The sequence below is a fragment of the Apodemus sylvaticus genome, chromosome 4, assembly GCF_947179515.1.
Source record: "Apodemus sylvaticus chromosome 4, mApoSyl1.1, whole genome shotgun sequence".
In the NCBI taxonomy this organism is placed as follows: Eukaryota; Metazoa; Chordata; class Mammalia; order Rodentia; family Muridae; genus Apodemus; species Apodemus sylvaticus.
The window spans coordinates 59,980,581-60,002,269 of record NC_067475.1 but is presented as its reverse complement, the minus strand read 5'-3'; the positions used below and the strand labels follow the sequence as shown (position 1 = coordinate 60,002,269).

The 21,689-nt window shown below is 38.6% G+C and overlaps 2 protein-coding genes across 6 annotated transcripts in view; both read left to right on the top strand.

Annotated features, from left to right (window-relative positions):
- Positions 1 to 350, top strand: part of Ptpn22 (protein tyrosine phosphatase non-receptor type 22) — a 57,391-nt gene extending 57,041 nt beyond the window's left edge. For all 4 annotated transcript variants that reach the window (XM_052179586.1, XM_052179587.1, XM_052179588.1 and 1 more), the window contains one exon: positions 77 to 350. In XM_052179586.1, coding sequence (XP_052035546.1) covers positions 77 to 141 — 65 coding nt within the window. In that variant the 3' untranslated portion in view covers positions 142 to 350. The remainder of the gene's footprint in view (positions 1 to 76) is intronic.
- Positions 351 to 2,632: 2,282 nt separating this feature from the next.
- The window catches only part of Rsbn1 (round spermatid basic protein 1), a 47,325-nt gene continuing 28,268 nt past the window's right edge, over positions 2,633 to 21,689 (top strand). The window contains exons 1-2 of one of the 2 annotated variants that reach the window (XM_052179591.1): positions 2,633 to 3,436; positions 16,840 to 17,513. In XM_052179591.1, coding sequence (XP_052035551.1) covers positions 2,734 to 3,436; positions 16,840 to 17,513 — 1,377 coding nt within the window. In that variant the 5' untranslated portion in view covers positions 2,633 to 2,733. The remainder of the gene's footprint in view (positions 3,437 to 16,839; positions 17,514 to 21,689) is intronic. The other variant, XM_052179590.1, reaches the window with a different exon arrangement.

Here is a 21,689-nt window from a genome sequence, read left to right as displayed (position 1 = left end):
ATTCATTTCTGTGTAAAAGTATCTGTTTTCAAAAAAAAAAGTACCTGTTTTCATTTAGTTTTATTTTTGTCTTCAGGTTTTGGAAATCGTTTTTCAAAACCCAAAGGACCAAGGAACCCACCATCAACTTGGAATATTTAATACACCTCTGGATTTATAATAATATTTGTTAAAATTGTACCTGCAAATAAAGCAACTAGAATATTCCTATAATAATATCAGTCATGATGATATGTTCTATCAATAGTCTTGAAAAGGAAAGCAGTATGTGAAAGACTTTCAGCAACCTTGTATTTTCATATTCCTTATATTTTACTGGGAGCTGCCAATAAAGTTTGTACCTCAGTTTATTTTTCAAAGTGTATTTACTTTTCACTTTTGAAAGTTATTATATTTTACTTTCTTTCTATATATAAACTGTCTGTAAATATATGTTTTTTGTTTTGAGATACTGTCTCCTCCATAGCCTTTGGAAGGCTGGGAGAGCGAGCACATGAGCCCAGCATACACATTCATTTCAGTGGGCTTTTCCATCTTAACATTCTCTTTAAAACATTTTTATGCATACAAGTGTTTTTGCCTGCGTGTATGTACAGCACCTATGTGTAGTGCCCATCGAGGCCAAGAGAGGGAGTTGGATGCCTTGAATTGGAATTAAGGGTTGGGGTTGTGAGTCGTTATGTGGGTTCTGGGAAATGAGCCAGGGTCTTCTGCAAAAGTAGTTAAGTGCACTTAAGCAGCTGTCTGAGACATCTCTCCATCCCTTCAGCTAAATTTATACACTGCCTTAATATTAAAATAACTTAAAAAAAGACAGGTCTTGCTGTGCAGCCCCAAACTGAGGTTGGCCTCAAACTAATGATCCTCCTACTTCAAGCAGCAGACCGCTGGTATTGCAAGTCTGCTCCATCTGACTAAATAATAAAAACAAAAGGTTTTATTTAAAAAACAAAGCACCCCTTACTTTGCGCTTGCTGTGCTGCTTGTGAAAATGAACTATTTCTGGATGTCATTTTTGTCTGAATGGACTATCTCCCCAAATGTCACGTAAAAGAAGGAAAGGCAGTGTACAGATAATGGCACTGGTCACTTTGTATTGCTATAATGACATGTTCAACTATGTGTTTAACTAGTTATTCACTTACTAATTCTAGAAAAAAAATTCAACAGCAGTTTGTTAGCACTTTAATTAATTAATCAATTAATTTTGGTTTTTTTGGATTTGGTTTTTTCAAGATAGGGTTTCTCTCTATAGCCCTGGCTGTCCTGGAGCTCACTCTGTAGACCAGGCTGGCCTTGAACTCAGAAATCCGCCTGCCTCTGCCTCCCAAAGCGCTGGGATTACAGGCCTGTGCCACCACCACCAGGCTAGCACTTTAAATTTACTTCTAATTTATTTTTTTGATAGTGTTTTCTTCATAGAAAAGGCCCTATATATAAACGTGTTCACATAAAATGAATTTGTATTTACAACCATTTAAAGATACTGGTGATTTGAAAATGTATTTCTGTATGACTATGGCGTCTTCTAAATGTATTTCAAATCTAGTTTTACACAGTAAATAAGTTAATGGCTCTTTATTATTTTAAAGGGTTGGTTTTACTTTCCCTATCAGTTTAATATTTTTACTTATGAAAATACAACCTAGCAACAGTGTTATTTGTGTTTTAATCCTTTTAGTTAGGAAACCCAATGCTAAGGCAAATTGCCCTACCCGGTATTGTTACTTGTTTATTGTTGTACCATGTATACCCAGTATCTGTTCAAGAACTTCCCTATTTTAAACGATAACTTTTATTACAGTAGTTCACTCAGCTTAAGTTACTTCTCTGGGAACTGGTGGTGTCTTTTATATGCCTAGTATATCATTGTAGCCAGTTATTTCCAAATATCTTTCTCAAGGACTTAAATGCAATTCTAGGTAAAAAGCTAAGGTAATGTATGTAACTCAAAATGGATTTCTGAGTACACATCTCTTGGCGAACAGTATTAGGCTGACGGCGCTTTTTACATTTGCAAATTTATATTCACGGTTCGAAAAAACAAAAATTTCTATCGAGACTTTTTTTGCTAACTACAGTTATATGTTCAACAAAAATGCTGGATTCTGCCTTTCCAAGCATTGGAGGGAAAAGTGACTCTGGCAAGGCGGGGCTGCGCTCAGGGAACTCCTGAGGCAATATCTGCACCTGCCTTGAGCCTGTAGCTGTTACCACAGCAATGCTATACAAAAATGCTTTAATTTTTCCTTTTCTGAATAGCAACTCTACAGCGAAATTGCCGTTTTACATATTCCGAAATTCTTTTTCTCCTAGTTTGTCAAGGGTAAACTGGAGATTCTTTTACCTCACAAAGGCTATGGGAGAATTACGAAATTGAAAAGTCACTATGGAGACCACCTCCAGGTAAGAAGAAGGAACGCTGGAAGTGGAGCGCCTGAACACACCGCCAGACTCTGAAAGCTATTAACATTGTTTGGGCCGTTAGGGCGGTTGGCGGCAACTCGCCGGCGGGCGGCAGTTGCGTCGCACCCCGAAGCGTGCCTAGGCGCACGCTCCCCTCCGCTCCTCCACTCAGAGAGCAGGGAGGGTGGAGGGGAGCAGGGAGGCGGGGAAGAACGCGGCGGGCAGTGGAACTACAACTCCCGCTAGCCCTTGCGCGTTCAGGGTGCTTTACAATAGAAGCTCGGTTGGCGAGGTCTGCGGAGAGGTGCCGGAACTGCCGTTTCCGGCATGTTCAGGTCTACAAGAACGACTGATCAGTGGAGGGCGGGGGAGAGACTCCAATGCCCAGCGGGCCATGCGCGGGCAGCGCTTGCGCGAACCGCGGACGGGGGGGCGGTCGGGCCATTTAAATGTGTGTTTGTGGGTGAAATGGCTGCGCAGGTCGGAGCGGTTCGCGTAGTACGGGCGGTGGCGGCGCAGGAGGAGCCGGACAAAGAGGGGAAGGAGAAACCCCATGTTGGGGTTTCGCCGCGGGGAGTGAAGCGGCAGCGCCGGGCGAGCAGCGGGGGTTCTCAGGAGAAGCGGGGGCGGCCGAGCCAGGACCCCCCTCTCGCTCCCCCTCATCGGCGGCGTCGTAGCCGCCAACATCCCGGGCCGCTGCCTTCAACGAATGCCGCCCCAACCGTCCCGGGCCCTGTTGAACCTCTGCTCCTGCCGCCTCCGCCGCCACCGTCGCTGGCACCCGCCGGGCCCACTGTCGCTGCCCCGCTCCCGGCCCCGGGCACCTCGGCCCTCTTCACCTTCTCGCCTCTGACGGTGAGCGCGGCCGGGCCCAAGCATAAGGGCCACAAGGAGCGGCACAAGCACCATCACCACCGCGGCTCCGATGGTGACCCCGGCGCCTGTGTTCCGGGCGATCTGAAGCACAAGGACAAGCAGGAAAACGGCGAGAGGAGCGGAGGGGTGCCTCTGATCAAGGCCCCCAAGAGAGGTGAGAGCAGGCGAACCGCTGGGGCTCGGGCTGTAGGTCTCAGTGCCCATATCCCGCCCCTTTAGGACTGAAAGACGCCGCTCTACTCCCCTGAGCCCACTGAAGTGGACTCCGGATTGCAGGCGGTTGCCACAGTTTGACCTACTTGAGGCTTCTCTCTGAGACCGAGCTGTCAGTTTCCATCCCTGTTTGCAGTCGCCTTTGCAACATTTATTTTCAAATTCGGCAGGGTTTCCGCGCCGCGCGGTGCTTGGCATCGGATTAGTAGGTGGGGTGCAAAAACCTGCCTTTCTGAAGTAAAGGCTTGTCACTGAAAGTCCCTTCTTGTTCTCTTTCTTGGAAATCTTTAGTTTTTTTCTCATTCCCGGCACCAACATATATACAGGTTTGACTCTGGGCTCTGAGTTTGAATTCTCAAAGAGGTTACACAACTCACTGGTTGCCTTAGCTTCGGCGAGGTTAAAAAAAATCATTTACGGTGTTAAATTTTCAGCTAGACGTGGTAAAAAAAATATTTTTTTTTAACTATTAGCTCTTTTAATTGTTAGTATGGTAGAGGATTGGTTCGAGGAAGGTTTTATAACCCTTTGAATCCTAGGAAGTTGACCAACCATATCTCTGAAGGGAAGGAAGCGTGCAATAGGATGTCGATGCAGATTCTAGTTCCATTTCATTATGCCAGAGCACTGTTTGAGAATCTCTGCAATTCCAGCAGTCTTTAAAGGTATTCACATAGGAAAAATAGGACTAATTAAGTGTGCTTTTGAGAGGAATTAGGTTGTCCAAAATTGGTGTCTTCTATTGCCAGATACTTGTAGAATGTATTTATATTCTTTAGGAAGAAATGAAACATACTTTTGGTTAGGCCGTATTTATACTTTGTATATATTTATAACTTGTAATATTCATAATCTCAGTAATATACTAATACACTCATATGTGCTTGAATACTGAGTCATTCCAGTTATTAACATGTTATTAACATGTTAGTGAACTAGACTTTGAATCTAAAATTTTGAGTGTCTTGGATTCTTCTCATATATTTAGTCATAGTGCTGACCAGTTTGTGTGTGTGTGTGTGTGTGTGTGTTTAGGTGCAAATAATAGGTTTTCATTTTTCCACTGGACAGAACTGCATCTATATTTTTCTTTGACGATATCCAGATACCATCTTTAGGAGTATAACTGTGGCAAACTGACTGGTATGCCAGTTTCTAAAATAATTGCATATTGGAGTAGCTTATATTTTTACCCTTATTCCCCACACTCCCTGGTGTGTGTCCATACACAGCTACAGGGACATCTGAATAATCATTTCCTCTAAATGTGTGCTGTAGGAGAGAATACCAGTGCCCACGGCATAGAACCGAGACTCCTAAATGCTAGTTCAAGCTTTATCACAGACCTGCCTGGCTTTCCTTTCCTTTGCTTTCTTTTCTCTATGCCTTGACAATTCTCATTCTAGAGGCAGTCAGTAAGCTGACTAGAAATGATCAGAGATCTCTCAGTTCCCCTTTATGGGGGAGGGTGGTGCTGACACGTGTAGTAATTCACAGTGTGCGCCTTGGAGGACTGCACAGGCCCCGTGCTCTTTTAAAATCAAACAAAACCAATTCTCTAAAGCTGATGAATAGAATTTTCTCAGATGATGTAAATGTTCTATATCTGTAATGTCGAATATGGTAGCCATATGTGGTACTTAAACAGATTTGTGATGTGGCAGTGTGATTGAGAAACTGAAATTTTATCTTACTGTCATTTATAACATTCAGCTCATGGCTACTACATTGGACTGTACAGCTTTTTGCCAGTGCATTAAGAAGGGAAATGGGTTAAAACCAGGGCATTTGAACACTTTTCACTTCCGGTTTAGAGATAATTGGATTGAATACCCAAACTATATATATTCTGGGGAAATTGGGCCCTCTGCTCAGGTATATCTGAGGAAACCTGCTCTGTAGTGGTCTGGACATCTGAACCACACTGAAGCTTCTCCATAAAGTAAACTGTCATTATTACTTAGTTTAAGCTTTTTTTTTTTGTTGTTTTGTTTTGTTTTTGTTTGTTTTTTTGAGACAGGGTTTCCCTGTGTAGCCCTGGCTCTCCTGGAACTCACTCTGTAGACCAGGCTGGCCTCGAACTCAGAAATCTGCCTGCTTTTGCCTCCCAAGTGCGGGGATTAAAGGTGTGCGCCACCACCGCCCAGCAGCTTTTTTTTTTTTTTTTTTTTTTTTTTTTTTTTTGATAGTTGGACCAATACTTGTAAAAGGGACTGGAGAGATGTCTAAGTGGTTAAGAGCCTCGACTGCTCTTCCAAGGTCCTGAGTTCAAATTCCAGCAACTACTTGGTGGCTCACAACCATCTGTAATGGAATCTGACGCCCTCTTCTGGAGTGTCTGAAGACAGCTACAGTGTACTTACATAAATAATTCTTTTTTTTTTTAAAGTCTCACAGTATGTTTATTTTTATTATCTTCAGGTTCAGGAGGCATGGCTCTGGAAATAAATTTTGGTTCTAGTACTTACTGTGAGATCAGGATCAAACATTAGTCTCTTTAACTCCAGTTTTTCTGTTTGTAAAATGAGGTTGTGGTATTTCATCCATATGGTGGTTATACGGATTGTGGGATACTGTATGGAAATCATGTAAAACAGTGCCAGGCTCATGGTAGGCAGTTAAAACTAGTTTTATTTATGTATTTATTTATTTATTACTCTTCCTGGACCTGTAAATACCTCTAATAAAGTAGATTGTTGTTTACAAAGAAATTTTGTCCTTTTGCTTATTCTAAGATTTTTAGGAACTTCCAATATACTTTGAAATAATTATAGATTCACAGAAAATACCATAGAGAAGCCCTTTTTCTTTTCCAGTTTATTTCAGTGGTTATATCTTATATAACTATTGTATAATACCAACACCAGAAAATTGATGAGTGTGTGTGTTTCTGTGCCATTTTATCATATGTAGATTTGTGTAACCACCATTGTAAACAAGGCACAAAATTCTCCAAAAACATCTCTCATGGACTTTCCCTTTATATCCGTAGGCACTGTGTCCCTACCCTCTCTTCTGTTTCTAACCAATAACAACCACCAGTCTGTCTCTATCTTTATATAATTTTGTCATTCAAGAATATTGTATATTCAGGGTCTTTTGAAGCTAGCTTGTTAGCCCTAGCCTGGTGTCTCCGAGGTGGTCCATGTGGTATAGATGTCAGCGGCTCTCACTTTTCCACCACTGGATAGTATTCTCAGCAAAAATATACAGTGATTCTTGGATTTAAGGAATTTTGGCATTTAGTTTGGGACTACTAGAAATAAAGCTTCTTGTTCAGAGTTTTGTTTGGAAGCAGATTTTCATTTCTTTGGGAAATGTTTTTATTAGGTCAAGTGGTGAGTATATGTTTATGGCTTGTTTTTATTTTACCATGTTGCCATACTGTTTTCCTAAGTGTACTCTCTGCATTCCCCATAGTGACTTAATAATTCTTTCACATTCTTGTTAGTATCTGATGTTGTAACTATTTTTATTTTAGCAGTTTTAGTAGCTGAAGGTGATTATCTTATGGTTTCATGGCTAGTAATATTAACCACTTTTCTTGTCATTTATAGAGCCTCATTGGTAAAATTTGTTCCTTAATTTTTTGTTTGTTTGTTTGGTTACTTGGTTTTTTGTTTGGTTTTATTTTTTTAGTGCCAAATTTCTAATCATATTGTTTTTAAAAAGTATTTTAAGATTTTTTTTATTGAGAATTATTTTTATATGACAGATACAGTTCCTTTATCCATTGATTGGTTTGCAGATATTTCATGTTTGCTTTTCCTTACTGCTTGCTTTTCCCCCAGTTTAACAAGATGTTTCACATAACAGAACCTGCAGTGTTTATTGAGTCTTTAATGAATCATTTTTGGGTGTCATTCTCCCCTTATAATTTCAGTTTTTTTGCTTTATAATTTCAATCATTTTTGTTTGTTTAAACAGGTGTGAGATTATGTTGTTTGTTTTTTTTTGAATGGGTTGTGTTCTTTCGGTAGTCACCTTTAATTGAAAGCTTATTGTCCTTCCATTGAATTGCCCTTGCACCTTTATAAAATCACTTCTGCAGCTGATGTCCTGAGTTGGTTTTTATTACTGTGATAAATACCATGACCAAAAGCAACACAGGAAGAAGGAAAGTTGATTTCACAGGTCTCAGTCCATCATAACAGAAAGTCAGGAACCTGAAGGCAGGAACTGAAGCAAAGATCATGAAGGAGTACTGCTAGCTAGTTTCCCATAGATCATTCTATTTGTTTTCTTAAACCACCCAGGATCACCTGCCCGGATTTGGCATTGCCTGGGCCCTCTCACATCCTGGGTAATCAAAAGATATCCCCCAGACTGTCAGCCCGTTGGAGGCATCTTCTCAGTTGAGGTTCCTTTTTCCCAGGCTCTAACATTTCAAGTTGACGGAGCTAACTAGCACAACTGGGAGGATGCAGGGACACTGGAGCTTTCAAACCAGCATGGCTACATAGCAAGTTCCCAGCCAGCTATGCTGGTTGAGAGCCTGTCTAGCAATGCAAGTCCAGTTGCCAGCACAGACCCAAACTGGCGGTGGTAGCACGGGCTGTAACCTCAGCAACTGGGAAGTAGAGGTAAGGAGGTAAGAGTTAGGGTCATCCTTTCCCACAGATTCACTTGAAGCGGGCTTGGGACCTTGAGAACTTGTCTCAAAATAAAACAAAAAAATCACTTCTCCTGCCTCTTATTTTAAAAGTTGGTAAAATTGGTTTTCATGTCTTAGATTGTGGAAAAACCCTCATAACACATGAAAATCATGTGATATGTAAACTCTGTGTTCATAGATAAAAGTTTTATTGGAATACATCTGTTCATCTATATATTTCCTATATAGTTTTTTTCTTTTTTGCATTATAGTAGCAGATTAGGAGAAGTTGAGGCAGAGACTATATGCTCTACAAAGCCTGCTGTGTTCTGACTTGAGACATGGACTGTGACTAAGAGACATGTTCCTGCACATCATCCCAACAGTTCTCAATCCAAATTCAAATACAGGGTAATTTCAGATATTACCACTTCAGACACCTGGCATTGCTCATAAATAGTAAAAGAAAAATTTGGTATGTAAATACTTACTCCAGAATTGGAAGTAAAATGATTTTCAGAGTTGAGGTAACATGCTTGAAATTTTCTAATGGTAGACTCTTAAGAAAAACCAAACACCTCACGGTCCAGTTTGTTCTTTCTGCTGTGCACATTGAGATTGATGTTTATAAAGAAATATTAAGATGTTTGCTATATCTTATAAGCAATATGCCTCGGTCCTCATAAATAGCTTCTTTTGTATCCTTTGGTCTTAATTTCTTTCTCTCCTTTATTTTTCATAAAGTGAATATCAAAGCTAGTTCATTAAAAGTGAGTTTCTTTTTAATTGTTCTTGGTTGAGAACTTTGATCTTAACATATTAAGGAAAGAATCAGAAGATGCTGCCTAGCTCTTAACTCCGTTGTCATTAAACTTATAGGATTGCTCTTGTGTGAGTCTTCATAGTTAGCTTTTCTGCTTTTCACTTTGACCCCTTCCTAACTGCTATCATGTGGAAGTGTTTTGTGATACACAAAAGATACTGGGTGTGATGGCACATATGTGAGATCACAGCATTTGGAAGGCTGAGGATTGCTAGCTGTAGTAGGGCCCTATCTCAGAAAATAGAAAGCTATTGATAGAAATATTTGATTGATTTTTGTTGTAAGAATGGAGAATTATTGTGATTATATTGAGAATTAATTTCATTTTTCAGAAACTTTAGAAACTGTTTTCCCCTATCCACCAGAAAGGAAAAAAAAATTTGTTTGTAAGGCATGAAAACTCTCATATAACATAATGCCGTCTTTGTGATCAACAATTTGTAAAGGGCACTATGTTTGTGAATACAATCATACTTTTCGTTACTGGAAACTCATGTAGGCTAGCATCCGAAGTCCATTAATTGTAACTGGATAATCTTATTTAAATACTTATAGGGAGAGAGGCTTATAGAAGAGACAGAAAGGAAGAATGTGTGTGTTACTGTAGTAGAAGAATCTGAATTTTGGAGTTAGATGAGTCTGAATTTTGACTGTTAGCTGCTAGCCTTGTGCCCTAATGTGAGAAAGAATTTCTATGTCTACTGAACTAGTTGGATTAAAATGAGATGAATAAGATCCTAATAGACATTTAGTGAGTCATTTTTCTTCCCCTTTATGTTTTATTGTGATGTACTATATCATACTCTGGGCCAGTAATTTCTAGCTTTAATCTGAAATTTCAAAGTTGTTGACAAGTATTTCAAGGCATGTTATCCAGTCCTTTTATTAATTTTGATTACAAAAGGATAAAGACTTGTGTCTCAGACCTGTGATGAAAGATTTATTCTCTTGTTTAATTCTAGTAATAACTCTTATGATAAACACTGGTGTTAGTATTTTAAGGTAAGAAAATAAAGGGTTAAGGGAATTTCTGAGTTTGTCCAGAGACTAATGAGCAATAGCGGTGAGATAGTCATTTTGGTCTAACCTGAGAAGCATTGAGGGGGGGCACTTTTGGCTTTATTTTGTAGTAGGGTGTTGTGCTATACCTCAGGCTAGCTTAGACTCCACATATTCTCTTTGTTCCTCTGGAGTCTGGATTAAGGGGAAACATAAATGCCCAGCCTGAGCTTGCACTGTGTGTATACATGTGCATGTTCTTGTTGGTAAGGTGTGGAGGCCAGAGGTGTATCTCAGGAGTCATTCATTCTTCATGAACCTTCGGATTTGTTTTTGAGATAGTGACTTGCTGGGACTTGGGGCTCATTTATTTAACTGGCTGTCATGTGAGCTCCAGATATCCTCCCCATTGTTGGATTCCAAGCACTTGCCACAGTGGTTGGATATTTTTTAGGTTGGGGACGGAACTAACTCAGGTCCTCATACTTTGCAAACAAGTATTTCACCAACAGAGCTTTTGCCTGCTCTTAAATATCACATTCTCTGTTTAGATTTCCACCATTTGGGAGTGGAAATAGTAATTAACATTTACTATTTGCTATATTCTAGAATTATGCCAAACACTTTACATGCATTTTTTGTTTATTCTATACATTTTTACAGGGAAATACTCTTGTTTCCCTTTCCCCCATTTTATCACTCAGAAGCACTCGGGTTTGCAAAAGGCCAGGCTTCCTTATTTATTGTGGCCGTGCAAAATAGTAAAGCTTCTTCAGAAGACAATTTGGTAGTGTTTAAAAAGCAGAACATACTCTGTGATAGGCAGTTTACATAATATTTGTTATTTACCCAACGGATTTGGAAACATATCTGCATTGAAATTTGTAGCAGCTTTATTCATAATTGCTAAAAACTGGAAACAACTAAGTTGTTTTTCAGTAGATAAGTGAACAAACTGCTCTAAAAACAGACTACTGAGTTCTGAAAAGTAATGGAGTGACCTTAAGTGCATTAATATTAGAATGAAGAAAGAACCCAGTCTAAGAGGGCTGTATACTGTGTGATTCTAGTTATGTAACACTGAAAAAGACACACCCATGAAGACAATAAAAAACATGAGTGGTTGCTAGTAATTAGGATGGGGAGCACTTTAGAATAGTCAGATCACAGGACTTTTAGGGCCATTAAACTGCCCTGTATAATATTGTAATGGTGAGCCCATGTTACTTCTGTTTGTTCAAACAAGAATGTACCACAATTTAGACCGAGTGCTGGCTGAGGAAGACCTGTGAGAATGCTCAGTGGAAGCAACTGGGTTACAACTTTGGCATGGGGACTGTTTATGGGGTGTATGGGAAGTTTGTATAGCAAACAAAGCAAAACAAAAAGATCTGTTTCAGGTTGACTGTGTGTAACTATAATGGTAGCATCCAGCAGGCAAAGGCAAGAAGATCATAAAGTCAAGGCCAGACTGAGCCACCTGGTAGGTTCAAGGCCAGTTCAGGGCAAATAGAGAGAACCTTTTTCAAAGAAAACTCCTATAATGAAAAAAAAAAGTAGTTTTAGGAAGTGGTAGAATAGGGTTTCCACCTAACTTTTTTTTTTAACATAAAGAGTATGTGTGTATAATGTTAAAAACAGTGACTCCCAAAAGCACCTTTTTGGTTTTCCATTTATATCAGGTTTTTATATAAAACTATTAACTACCCACAAGAGAAATAAAAATAATTTATTCTTCTATTACTTCTGGGAGACTGAGGTAAGAGGATCTTGAGTTTAAAAATCAGCCCTATCTTCAAAGCAAAAAGAAAAATAAAACATAAAATAAGTTTTAGAATGTTTTAGTTCTTTTTTTTTTAAAATAATTAATACGATAAGAACTATTGTTTGCTTACCTACCATGATATTTAGGAACTGAAGGGGCTGTATTTCCTAAGATAGTTCAAGTGTATGCATGCATATTTGTGTGCTTGTACGTATGTGCACATGACGGTACTGAGAACTGAACCAGAACTTTTGTAAATGCTAGACAAGAACTCTACCAGTGAGGTACATCCTACCCCTTAGGCTAATTTTTTGCACTAGTGAAAACTAGACTAGTGTGATATTAAGTAAACTAGGCTATTTGATGATAGATGTTAGCTAATTTGAGGACTTTTTCATGTATTCTAAGCATTGTTGTAATGACCTTTAAAGAGAGCCAGCATTTTGTTTCTAAGGTCAATATCCCTGTCTTTCTCTGTAGTACCACAGCTTTCTGTGTGTCAGCTTTCAGTTTGATATGTAAAAGGTGAGTGTAGCTTGGTTCTTTGTTGTTAAGAACCAACGGTGTGCCAGGTGGTGGTGGTGCACGCCTGTAATCCCAGCACACAGAGGCAGGTGGATTTCTGAGTTCGAGGCCAGCCTGGTCTACAGAGTGAGTTCCAGGACAGCCAGGGCTACACAGAGAAACCCTGTCTCGAAAAAACCAAATCCAAAAAAACAAAAAACAAAAAACCAACGGTGTGAGGGCTGGAACACCTGCCTAGCATGTATGAGATAGGGTAAGTTTATTTGTTGTCACTGCAGAATTAAAACAATACAAGAAGACAGGGAAAGAAACCAACGATGACAGGCCAGCAAGTCCCTCAGTCAGGAAAGGATATGGAGGCCTACCCTGGTGACTTGAGGTGGATCCCTAGAACACACAGAAAGGTGGAAGGAGACAGCTTTCACAGAGTTGTCCTCTGCCCTCTACAGAGGCACCCATGCACATATGCACAATGATAGTAAATAATAAAAAAACAACTGAAATTGATGACAGTAAGTTCTAACTCTTACATTATGGAGAAATAACTCCTAAAGAGATTTCCTAAAAGTAAACCACTGTACCAGGAATGGAAAGATCATGAAGCCTTTAGGCATTTATCACCCACCCCTTCCTTTTGCAGACAGTAACTTTTAAATTTTTTTTTTTTTAACTTAAGACAAGTCAGTTGGCTTTTTTTTCCCATACAGCAACAGTGGTGGACTTTGTGTAATAACTAACAGTGGATGGGTGCTTAGGCCATCAGCTAGCTGCCACTACTGCAATTTAAGAATACACTTTATTTGTCCATATAAACTCATTAGCAAGTAGGTGATGAATGGTCTCAAATTTATATACAAAGAAAGGCAAGCTTTTTGTACCCCAGCCTGAGAAAAAGAGTTTACATTTGAAACAGATTGAAATGTGTGAGATTACAATTAATTTAAGATCAATTTCATTTTCTTCCTTCCTTCTTTCCTTCCTTCCTTCCTTCCTTTTTTTTTTTGAGACTGTTATATTATTTTTTTTTCCCCATTAAGTGTTTTGGGCTAAAACCGACAGAAACTTGGCCATGTAGAAATACCACTGATAGGCAAATAGTAATATAGAAAGTAACAGTCAAGGCACTTCTTTCTCATTGCTAATTTCAGTGGCAGATCTAGGTTATAATTCATTTTTTTTGCATACCTCTTTTGAAGACTTCTGAAACTTAAAACCTGATATTTTCAGAGATATTTTTCACCCCCCCCCCCATGAAATTACTAAAGAATTTAGTGGGAGGGGTAATTAGATGAATATTTTTGGGTTGGTTTAACCTTTATATTGAATGACATTTGTTCCTTAGAAAAATTGCCTAATTATCAATTTGCTATTAGGAAAAGTATTTAGACTGTTTTATTTGGTAAAAAAATGTAAATGACTTGAGTGTTTTAATTAATTATGATATAGTTCTATATGGAGTAAAAAATTGGTTATACTTTTAGTTGCCAGCATAAGCAATTTGATTTTATGTAAGTTATGAGTTACATTATAAATGATGTTTGTAAATGAAGTCTTTTTATTGTGCTCTCCCACCCCTCCTTTTTTTTTTTGGAGCTCATTTCTCATTCTGATGCCCTCTGCAGAGATCACAAGGGAGAACCTCCATGCCTGGTTTGTTGTTGTTTTAAAAAACACATTGTGTGTTGCTTACATACTTTAAAGATTTACATTTCAAAATAATTTTATTTAGATTTTGTAATTGTTGTAGTATATAGTTATTTGGAATAATTTTATATAAAATCTTTATACTAATTAGTATTTACATATTATGCCAAATAAGTTCTTTATAACTGGGTATATCTATGTTAACTGAATTACTTATGTTGGAAATACTGTTGCTTGGTAGATAAATTCTATATAGTAAAGCTTGGCTAAATTTGAAGGTTAGGACTGTAATAAGTTATTTAATCTCAAAGTTTTTTTTTTGTTGTTTGTTTGTTTTTGTTTTTTTTTTTTGCTTTTTTTTTTCCCCCGAGACAGGGTTTCTCTGTATAGCCCTGGCTATCCTGGAACTTACTCTGTAGACCGGGCTGGCCTCGAACTCAGAAATCCTCCTGCCTCTGCCTCCCAAGTGCTGGGATTAAAAAGGCGTGCGCCATCACCGCCGGCCAAAGATTTTTTTTGATAGGTCTATTTCCTCACTACTAAATAAGAGATGTATTTTTATACTGGGGTTGTCAATTCAGTTTTGAAATTATAACTTTGTTTATTATAGAAAATTGGAAAATATAGGCAGAAGAGATAGCATTTATACTATTAATACCATTGAAATTACCAGCAATTCTTTAGTATACATGCCTCCAGATATTTTTCTGTATTTCATGTATACAGCACATATATAGATAAAGCATATTTTCCCTAACTTCAGATCTTTTGCTTCTCTTTAGAAATTCACTCTTAGCTCTTCAAATATCCAGATCTTATTATTTAGAACTCATTCTAAATTTCACCTCTCAAAAGATTCCCTAATATCACAACAGCCTTTGTTCACCTGGTAGTACTGCAGCTGCTTGGTCTTCTCCAGCTAGATTACATGGTACAGGAGGTAGAGACGACTGTGTCTGTGCTGTAGTCAATACTGTACCTAACACATGGTATGTGTGTTTGTAATAAATTCAAGTGAATGAATATTAAATAAGAAAATGGTATCAGAATAAACCTGTGTTAAGTTCTCTGGAATAAAAGGTAGTATATATTCTTTGACCTCAGATTACTTACAGTCTAGAAGAAAGGTGGATAGTTGAGTATGTAGACTTTGGCATGGGAAGTACTACGGTGGGAAGTGCAGCCTTAGGTTGCTTTCGCTGTGTACTCTTGTTAGATACTGTTCTAGAAGACTAACAATATGAGCATTTTATAACATGATTTTTACGTCAATTTCTCCATTATTTATAATGGCATAGTAATGTATGTATGTAGCATGTAGCTATCAGAATTTAATCATCATATAAGGCAATTTAGAGGACTTTTCTTTTGGTCTTTTTCTTTTCTTTTTTTTTTGGATTCCCCCCCCAACCCCCCCCCCCCCCCACAGGGTTTCTCTATATAGCTCTGGCTGTCCTGGAGCTCATTCTGTAGACCAGGCTGGCCTCGAACTCAGAAATCCACCTGCCTCTGCCTCCCAGAGTGCTGGGATTACAGGCGTGCGCCGCCAGCCGCCATCGCCTGGCTTCTTTTGGTCTTTTAAAAAAGATACTGTCATGGCTATCTTTGTAGATCTTCCAGTCATTTCTCAGATAACTTTGACTTAGAATTGATTTTTCTGGATCTGGAGTTTATACATATATTCAAGGCTTGTGTGGTACATATCACCAAATTGTCACTTGTGAAAATTTTATTAGTTTCTTTTTTTTTTTTTTTTAAATAAGGATTAAGATTTTGGGGGTCTAAAGATTTTCTAGTTATCTATCTGTTATCTTTGGTAAGGTGCTTCAGTAAGCACTCTATTTTTGCTTTGCTCCTCCATAAAACAGTGTAGAGAGTGATTTCCTTAGATAGGATGGAAGGTAATGCTGTGTGGAGAGTGCTTTGTTTAGAGCCTGGTACAGAGTAAACCTTAATTTCTCACCATTTGCTGGGGTTTGCCTGTGTTTTCTTTCTGATGTTTTGATGCTTGTGTTGCCTTTCTTTTATTTTTTCCTATAAGAAGAGGAAGAGGGCTTTATTTCAAGGCTTTTTTTGAGAGTCTTGCTTTAGAGGCCAGACTAACTTCCAATTTTTCATATTTTGTCAGTCTCCTAGACACTTGAAGTACAGTTGTGTGCTACCACAGCAGGCCCAAAAGGATATTAGTGTAAAGCCTCAGTCTTTTCTGAAGAAAAGTAATGATCATTTTTAACAGACACAGCAGGAAAAAGGGGGTGACAAAAATGTAGCAAAACAGAAAGGGAGAAAAAGGTTGGAGGATGGAGAATGCTTGTGGAGACTAGGTAGCGAGGTGAAAGGAAAGCTAGCTGTGGTCAGCAGTCAGCGGTCAGCATGGGAGTGGTCACCGGAGCCCAGAGCTTCTGTGCCCTATAGTTAAGTTGCCTCTTCCCCCACCCTGCCACTGCAAAACAACATTGTTTTTTAAGCCCATTAGATAGGTAAAATACTGTTTTATGGCTTAATTTGTCTTTGGCTTAACTGTGTGTACTATAATAATTAATAGACTGACAGGAAAATGTGAAACAACTTCAATACAGATTTTATGTAACTACTTCATATGCTCTAGCACATACTATTTCCATGTTTTACTTTATTACAAGTCATATGAAATATATCCTGTGTGTGTGTATGTTTGTGTGTGTGTGTATGTTGCTGGGGTATGTGTTGTACATGGCCTTGCACATATTAAGTAAGTGTTACATGCCATTTAACTGTAGTTCCACCAATAACTCATTAGCAGGTTTTTTGTTTTTGTTTTTTAGTATAATCTTTGGCCCAGAATATTACTGTATTTTAAGATTTTTGACTCATTTTTTATTTCTAATGATAAAAGATGTAATAACATTCTCAGAAATTAAGGAGAGGTTTTTAAATTTTAGATCAAATACCTTAAGACACATGTATATTGACACTGGTCCTAGCAACTAACTTATTTTTAATTATTGTGGCCAGAAACAGCAGATGAAAATGGTAAAACCCAGAGAGCTGATGATTTTGTCTTGAAGAAAATAAAGAAGAAAAAGAAAAAGAAACACCGAGAAGACATGCGAGGAAGACGCCTTAAAATGTACAATAAGGAAGTACAGACCGTCTGTGCTGGCCTGACCCGCATCAGCAAAGAAATTCTCGCCCAAGGACAGCTAAATAGCACTTCAGGAGTTAATAAGGAGTCCTTCAGGTATTTGAAGGATGAACAGCTGTGCAGATTAAATTTGGGCATGCAAGAATATCGGGTGCCCCAGGGAGTACAGACACCTTTTACAACGCACCAAGAACATTCTATTCGCAGAAATTTCTTAAAAACAGGTACTAAATTTAGCAACTTTATTCATGAAGAACACCAGTCCAATGGTGGTGCTCTTGTCCTTCATGCATACATGGACGAACTCTCATTTTTGTCTCCAATGGAGATGGAGAGATTTTCTGAGGAGTTTCTTGCTTTGACATTCAGTGAAAATGAGAAAAATGCTGCCTACTATGCTTTAGCAATAGTGCATGGAGCGGCTGCTTATCTCCCAGACTTCCTGGACTACTTTGCTTTTAATTTTCCCAACACTCCAGTGAAAATGGAAATTTTGGGCAAGAAAGATATTGAAACAACCACCATTTCAAATTTTCATACTCAGGTAAGGTAAAATTATTGTTCAATTGGATAGTAAATACAGTGTCTCAACAGTATTAATTTCATTGTGTTGCACAACATAGCTGCACACATAAAAATTCCTCATAGTAAAAGTACTTCAAACTGTCTTTTCTTTAAATTGTAATTCCTAACTGGTAAGATCTTTGGTGTGGGGCTTGTACTTGCTTGAAGAAATGCTTTATACATCATATGAGTTTATGGAAATAAGCATGAAAGTGGGTCCATGCTAGTTAGAGTATATGATTTAGACATCGTAGCCTCAGGGTGACATTAGTGAAGACTCTGATACTAGAATAGAAAACAGAAGGGTGTTGACTTATTTATTTACCAGGTTTTGCTTAAGTTCTTTCTGTAACTTGTTGGCAGTCTATCCCAGAAATACATCCCATTGGTGTGATTTGTGCCCGGAGAGACCGCCATTGCCTCTGCTCCTTCTGCCTGTGCATTACCACTGTTGTAGGTAAAGACATTTTCTGATTGAAGCCTTGCTTGGGCAGTTAGGCTTAAGTCAGCAGGGAAACGTTCCTTTCTAACCAGTTTTTAGCCAAGTGTTCCTTTCAATGGAATTATTGTAGAGCATTAAAAGGAACAATAATGAATCTGAAGGTTTTTAAACTTCTTTTGGTTTTGTTTCTTCATTCGCTTTTCTCAGGTTGTAAATATGAATGGGCAGCACTGTAGATATTGCGGTTCAAGTTTAGTGGAGACTACTTCACTTTTTAAAGATTTATATGATCTGCTTTTTCAGGTTTTATAGTGACTTACTGCCATTCTTTTCCCTTAAATTTTTTTTTTTTTTGAGGTAAATGAAGTTACACAATCCGACTCTCAGCTGCTTCCGTTACAGTGGGTTCAGGCTGCTTAGACTCACCGAACCCTCCTTTAGCTTGGATTTTTTGGTTAATCTTACCATCCTTGCCTCCAATGAGGGGAGTATCCAATTTAGATTTATGGGCTTCAGAATTTCTCTAATTGAAGTTCTCTCTGCAGTAGAGAGAGCAGGAGCAGCTAATCTGGAGAGGTCGCAAGCTGAGTCTGCCCAAGATGGAACTCCATGTGCAATAAAGGGCTTCGTCTTGGATTTTGGCCTTGTTACTGCAATCAGGTACCAAAGTACTGACTTTTGTAGTAGATTTTCCTTTCTTTTTCTTTTTAAAGGAGTTTTCCCCTTTGAAAGTTAAAGAATCCTACTTTGATAAATACTGACAAAAAAGACAAGAAACCAGCTCTAATCAATCAAGTCTATAGTTAAGGAAGGTACTGCTGAGAGTGGGATTTACATGTTCCATCACTTTTTTAGATTAGAGAAATTAAACAGATTTTCTATCTTGACAGATCAGCAAGCGTATCCTTCAGAAAAAAGCCAGAAATTTGGGGGAGATAAGGTTCTGTAAGGTGACTTTTTAAACTTTCACTTTAGTCTATAGATTTTGTATGTCAACAGACAATACTCTTTAAGTCAGTCATCTCAAAATGGTATTCCCTGCTGATTTTTGTCTTCCAATTAATTTTTCACATGGAGCTGATATTTAAATGACTGTACCAACAACTTACCTTGAGATTTACTTTGTGGTTTATAAAATAAGTACCTTTAAGGAATATGTTACATTGTTATGGAGTTAATTCTTAGTGCTTTAGCCATGTTAGAGGATTGATGACTGGGTCTTGTTGCTCCAGTAACTTAAGTTTTGATTGGCTCATGAACCTTGAAATTTGCCTTTGTAAAATCTTTGATGAATGTGGAGATGGAAGCATACACATTAGTTCACATTTGTTTATGGCTTGTAGAAATGTTCATTTCAAGAGTATTTAAAACAACCAGGAGGTAGGTAAGCGATTTGTGCTGTCCATTAAGACACCTCTGTTATCTAGTTATATATTCAGTAAGTAGAAGAGTTAGGATAGAAGCTGAGGCCATCTGACTGCTTTTAATGTGACTGCTGGGAAAGAGATTGCTGTTTCTATTTGTCTAACATTGTGGTTATGAAGCTAAAATTGTATTTCAGTGTAAAGTAGGAGGAGCTTTGTTTTTAATAGTTTTAAAACAAATATGCTTAGATGTCGGGAATTAAGTGAACACATTGGGTATTTTGGAAAGCTGTGTTCTGTAGTCTTATGAATTCTGTTAAGCTATAAAGTAAAAATTGTAGACTTTTAAAAAATTTGTTTTGTTCATAGTTTAAACATGTAGCCATAATAATTGTTAATGACTGTATTTCAAGATAGGTTTCAGCTTTTATTGAACCCCTACCAGGTACTGGACACTCAGTTCTTAAAAGGGCTAACTGATGAATTTAAGCCTAGTAGAGAGGTGAGTAAAGTGGCAGTTATAAAACAGTTTAAGAAGAATAGAGGTGTGCACAGGGAAAACCCTGTTGTTGAGGGAGCAGGGTTTGGTTCTTGGGTGGCATTTTAAAGCATGTTATGCCACATAAGGAGGCTCTTAAGAGCAGGTCAGTACTTAACTTGGTGTCTTAGTTAGGGTTTTCCTGCTGTGAACAGACACCATGTCCAAGGCAACTCTTATAAAGGACAGCATTTAATTGGGGCTGGCTTAGAGGTTCAATCCACTATCATCTAAAGCAGGAACATGGCAACATCCAGGCAGGCATAGTACAGGAGGAGCTGAGAGTTCTGCATCTTCATCTGAAGGCTGCTAGCAGAATACTGACTTAACCCACACCCACCGTGACACACCTACTCCAACACACCTTTTAATAGTGCCACTCCCTGGGCCCAGCATAAGCAAACCATCCCACTTGGTATGCTCATCGTTAAACAAGATGAATGTTATCCTTTGCAGATACACAGTCTTGAGAATGTGCCATGTTTCGGGAGTTGTGAATAGCTTGGTGAAGAAAAGGGACACTGGTTGTTAAGAGTGGTTAGAGTGAGAGAAGAGGGAGAGAGAATAGGACTGAGGGGTGGGTAGTCACCGTGTGAAAAGCACTATATGATATGGTAACACACTTTTTCTAAAGGTGATGGGCATTTTCATAGGAGGAAACCAACAAATGATACTTGTAATGACTAAATGGTAAGGTAGAGAATGAAAATGTGGGAGAAAATGAATTTGTAAACAAGAGAACTGATTAGGTTACTATAAAAACTAGATCAGAAAAGTTCCTTGTACAAACTGATAACAGTTTTGGAGAAAAGAATGCGATTTGAGCAGTTGTTAAGTGGAGACTCACTGGGTTTAGTGAAAGAGGCCAGTTTTAAGATGTGGCTTAAAATTAGAGTTGGAGATAAGGAAGGTTAATACAGGTTTTACAAAAGCTGGGGAGGGAAAGGTGGGAGGCTGCAGTAGTTGAGATCTTTAGCATACTTCTAACTCCCACCCTATCTTTAGTGCCTGAGATTGAAACCAGGGTGTGTGTGTACTGGACAGCTGCTCTTCCTGGCTCTTGGAGATATTTTGAATTAGAGGTATATATTTGAGCTTATTTTTAGAAAGATTTCTTAGTAGCTGAATATGTGGATCTAAGGTTGGGAAATGCAGGTTTTGGGTTAATTAACATGTAGGCAAATTAGAGATGATGATAGAATTGAGAAGAGGTGAAGATAGAGGTGTAGTGTACCTGCCTGTAAGTGTGAGAATTTAGGAAGAGACCCAAAAAGGAAGGTAGATGAGGATATGTTTCCTAGATTTTAACAGTAATGGGATGATAAAAATATAATATAACCAGCAGATGGGATGGCTCATTGGTTAAAAACAGTTGCTGTGAAGTCATGAGACCTGAAGTTTGGATCCTATCACCCATTAACTAGCTGGGGGTCTTGCAAACACTTGTAACTCCAGCTCATCCATCTGATGTCCTCCTACAGCCTTTGTGCACACACACAGGCATGCATATCACACATGTGCAGATATACTCACAGACACACGTAAAAAAAATCTTTAAAAAAATTATACATTATGCTTGCAGACAGAAGCCCAGCATGTCTGTTGTCTGAGAGGCTCCACCCAGCAGCTGACTCAGACAGATGCAGAGACCCACAGCCAAACATTGGATGGAGCTTGGAGAGTCTTATGGAAGAGTTGGGGGGAAGGACTGAGGATAGGAACTCCACAGGAAGACCAACAGAGTCAACTAACCTGGATCCTTGGGGGCCTCTGAAAGACTGAACCACCAACCAAAGAACATACATGGGCTGG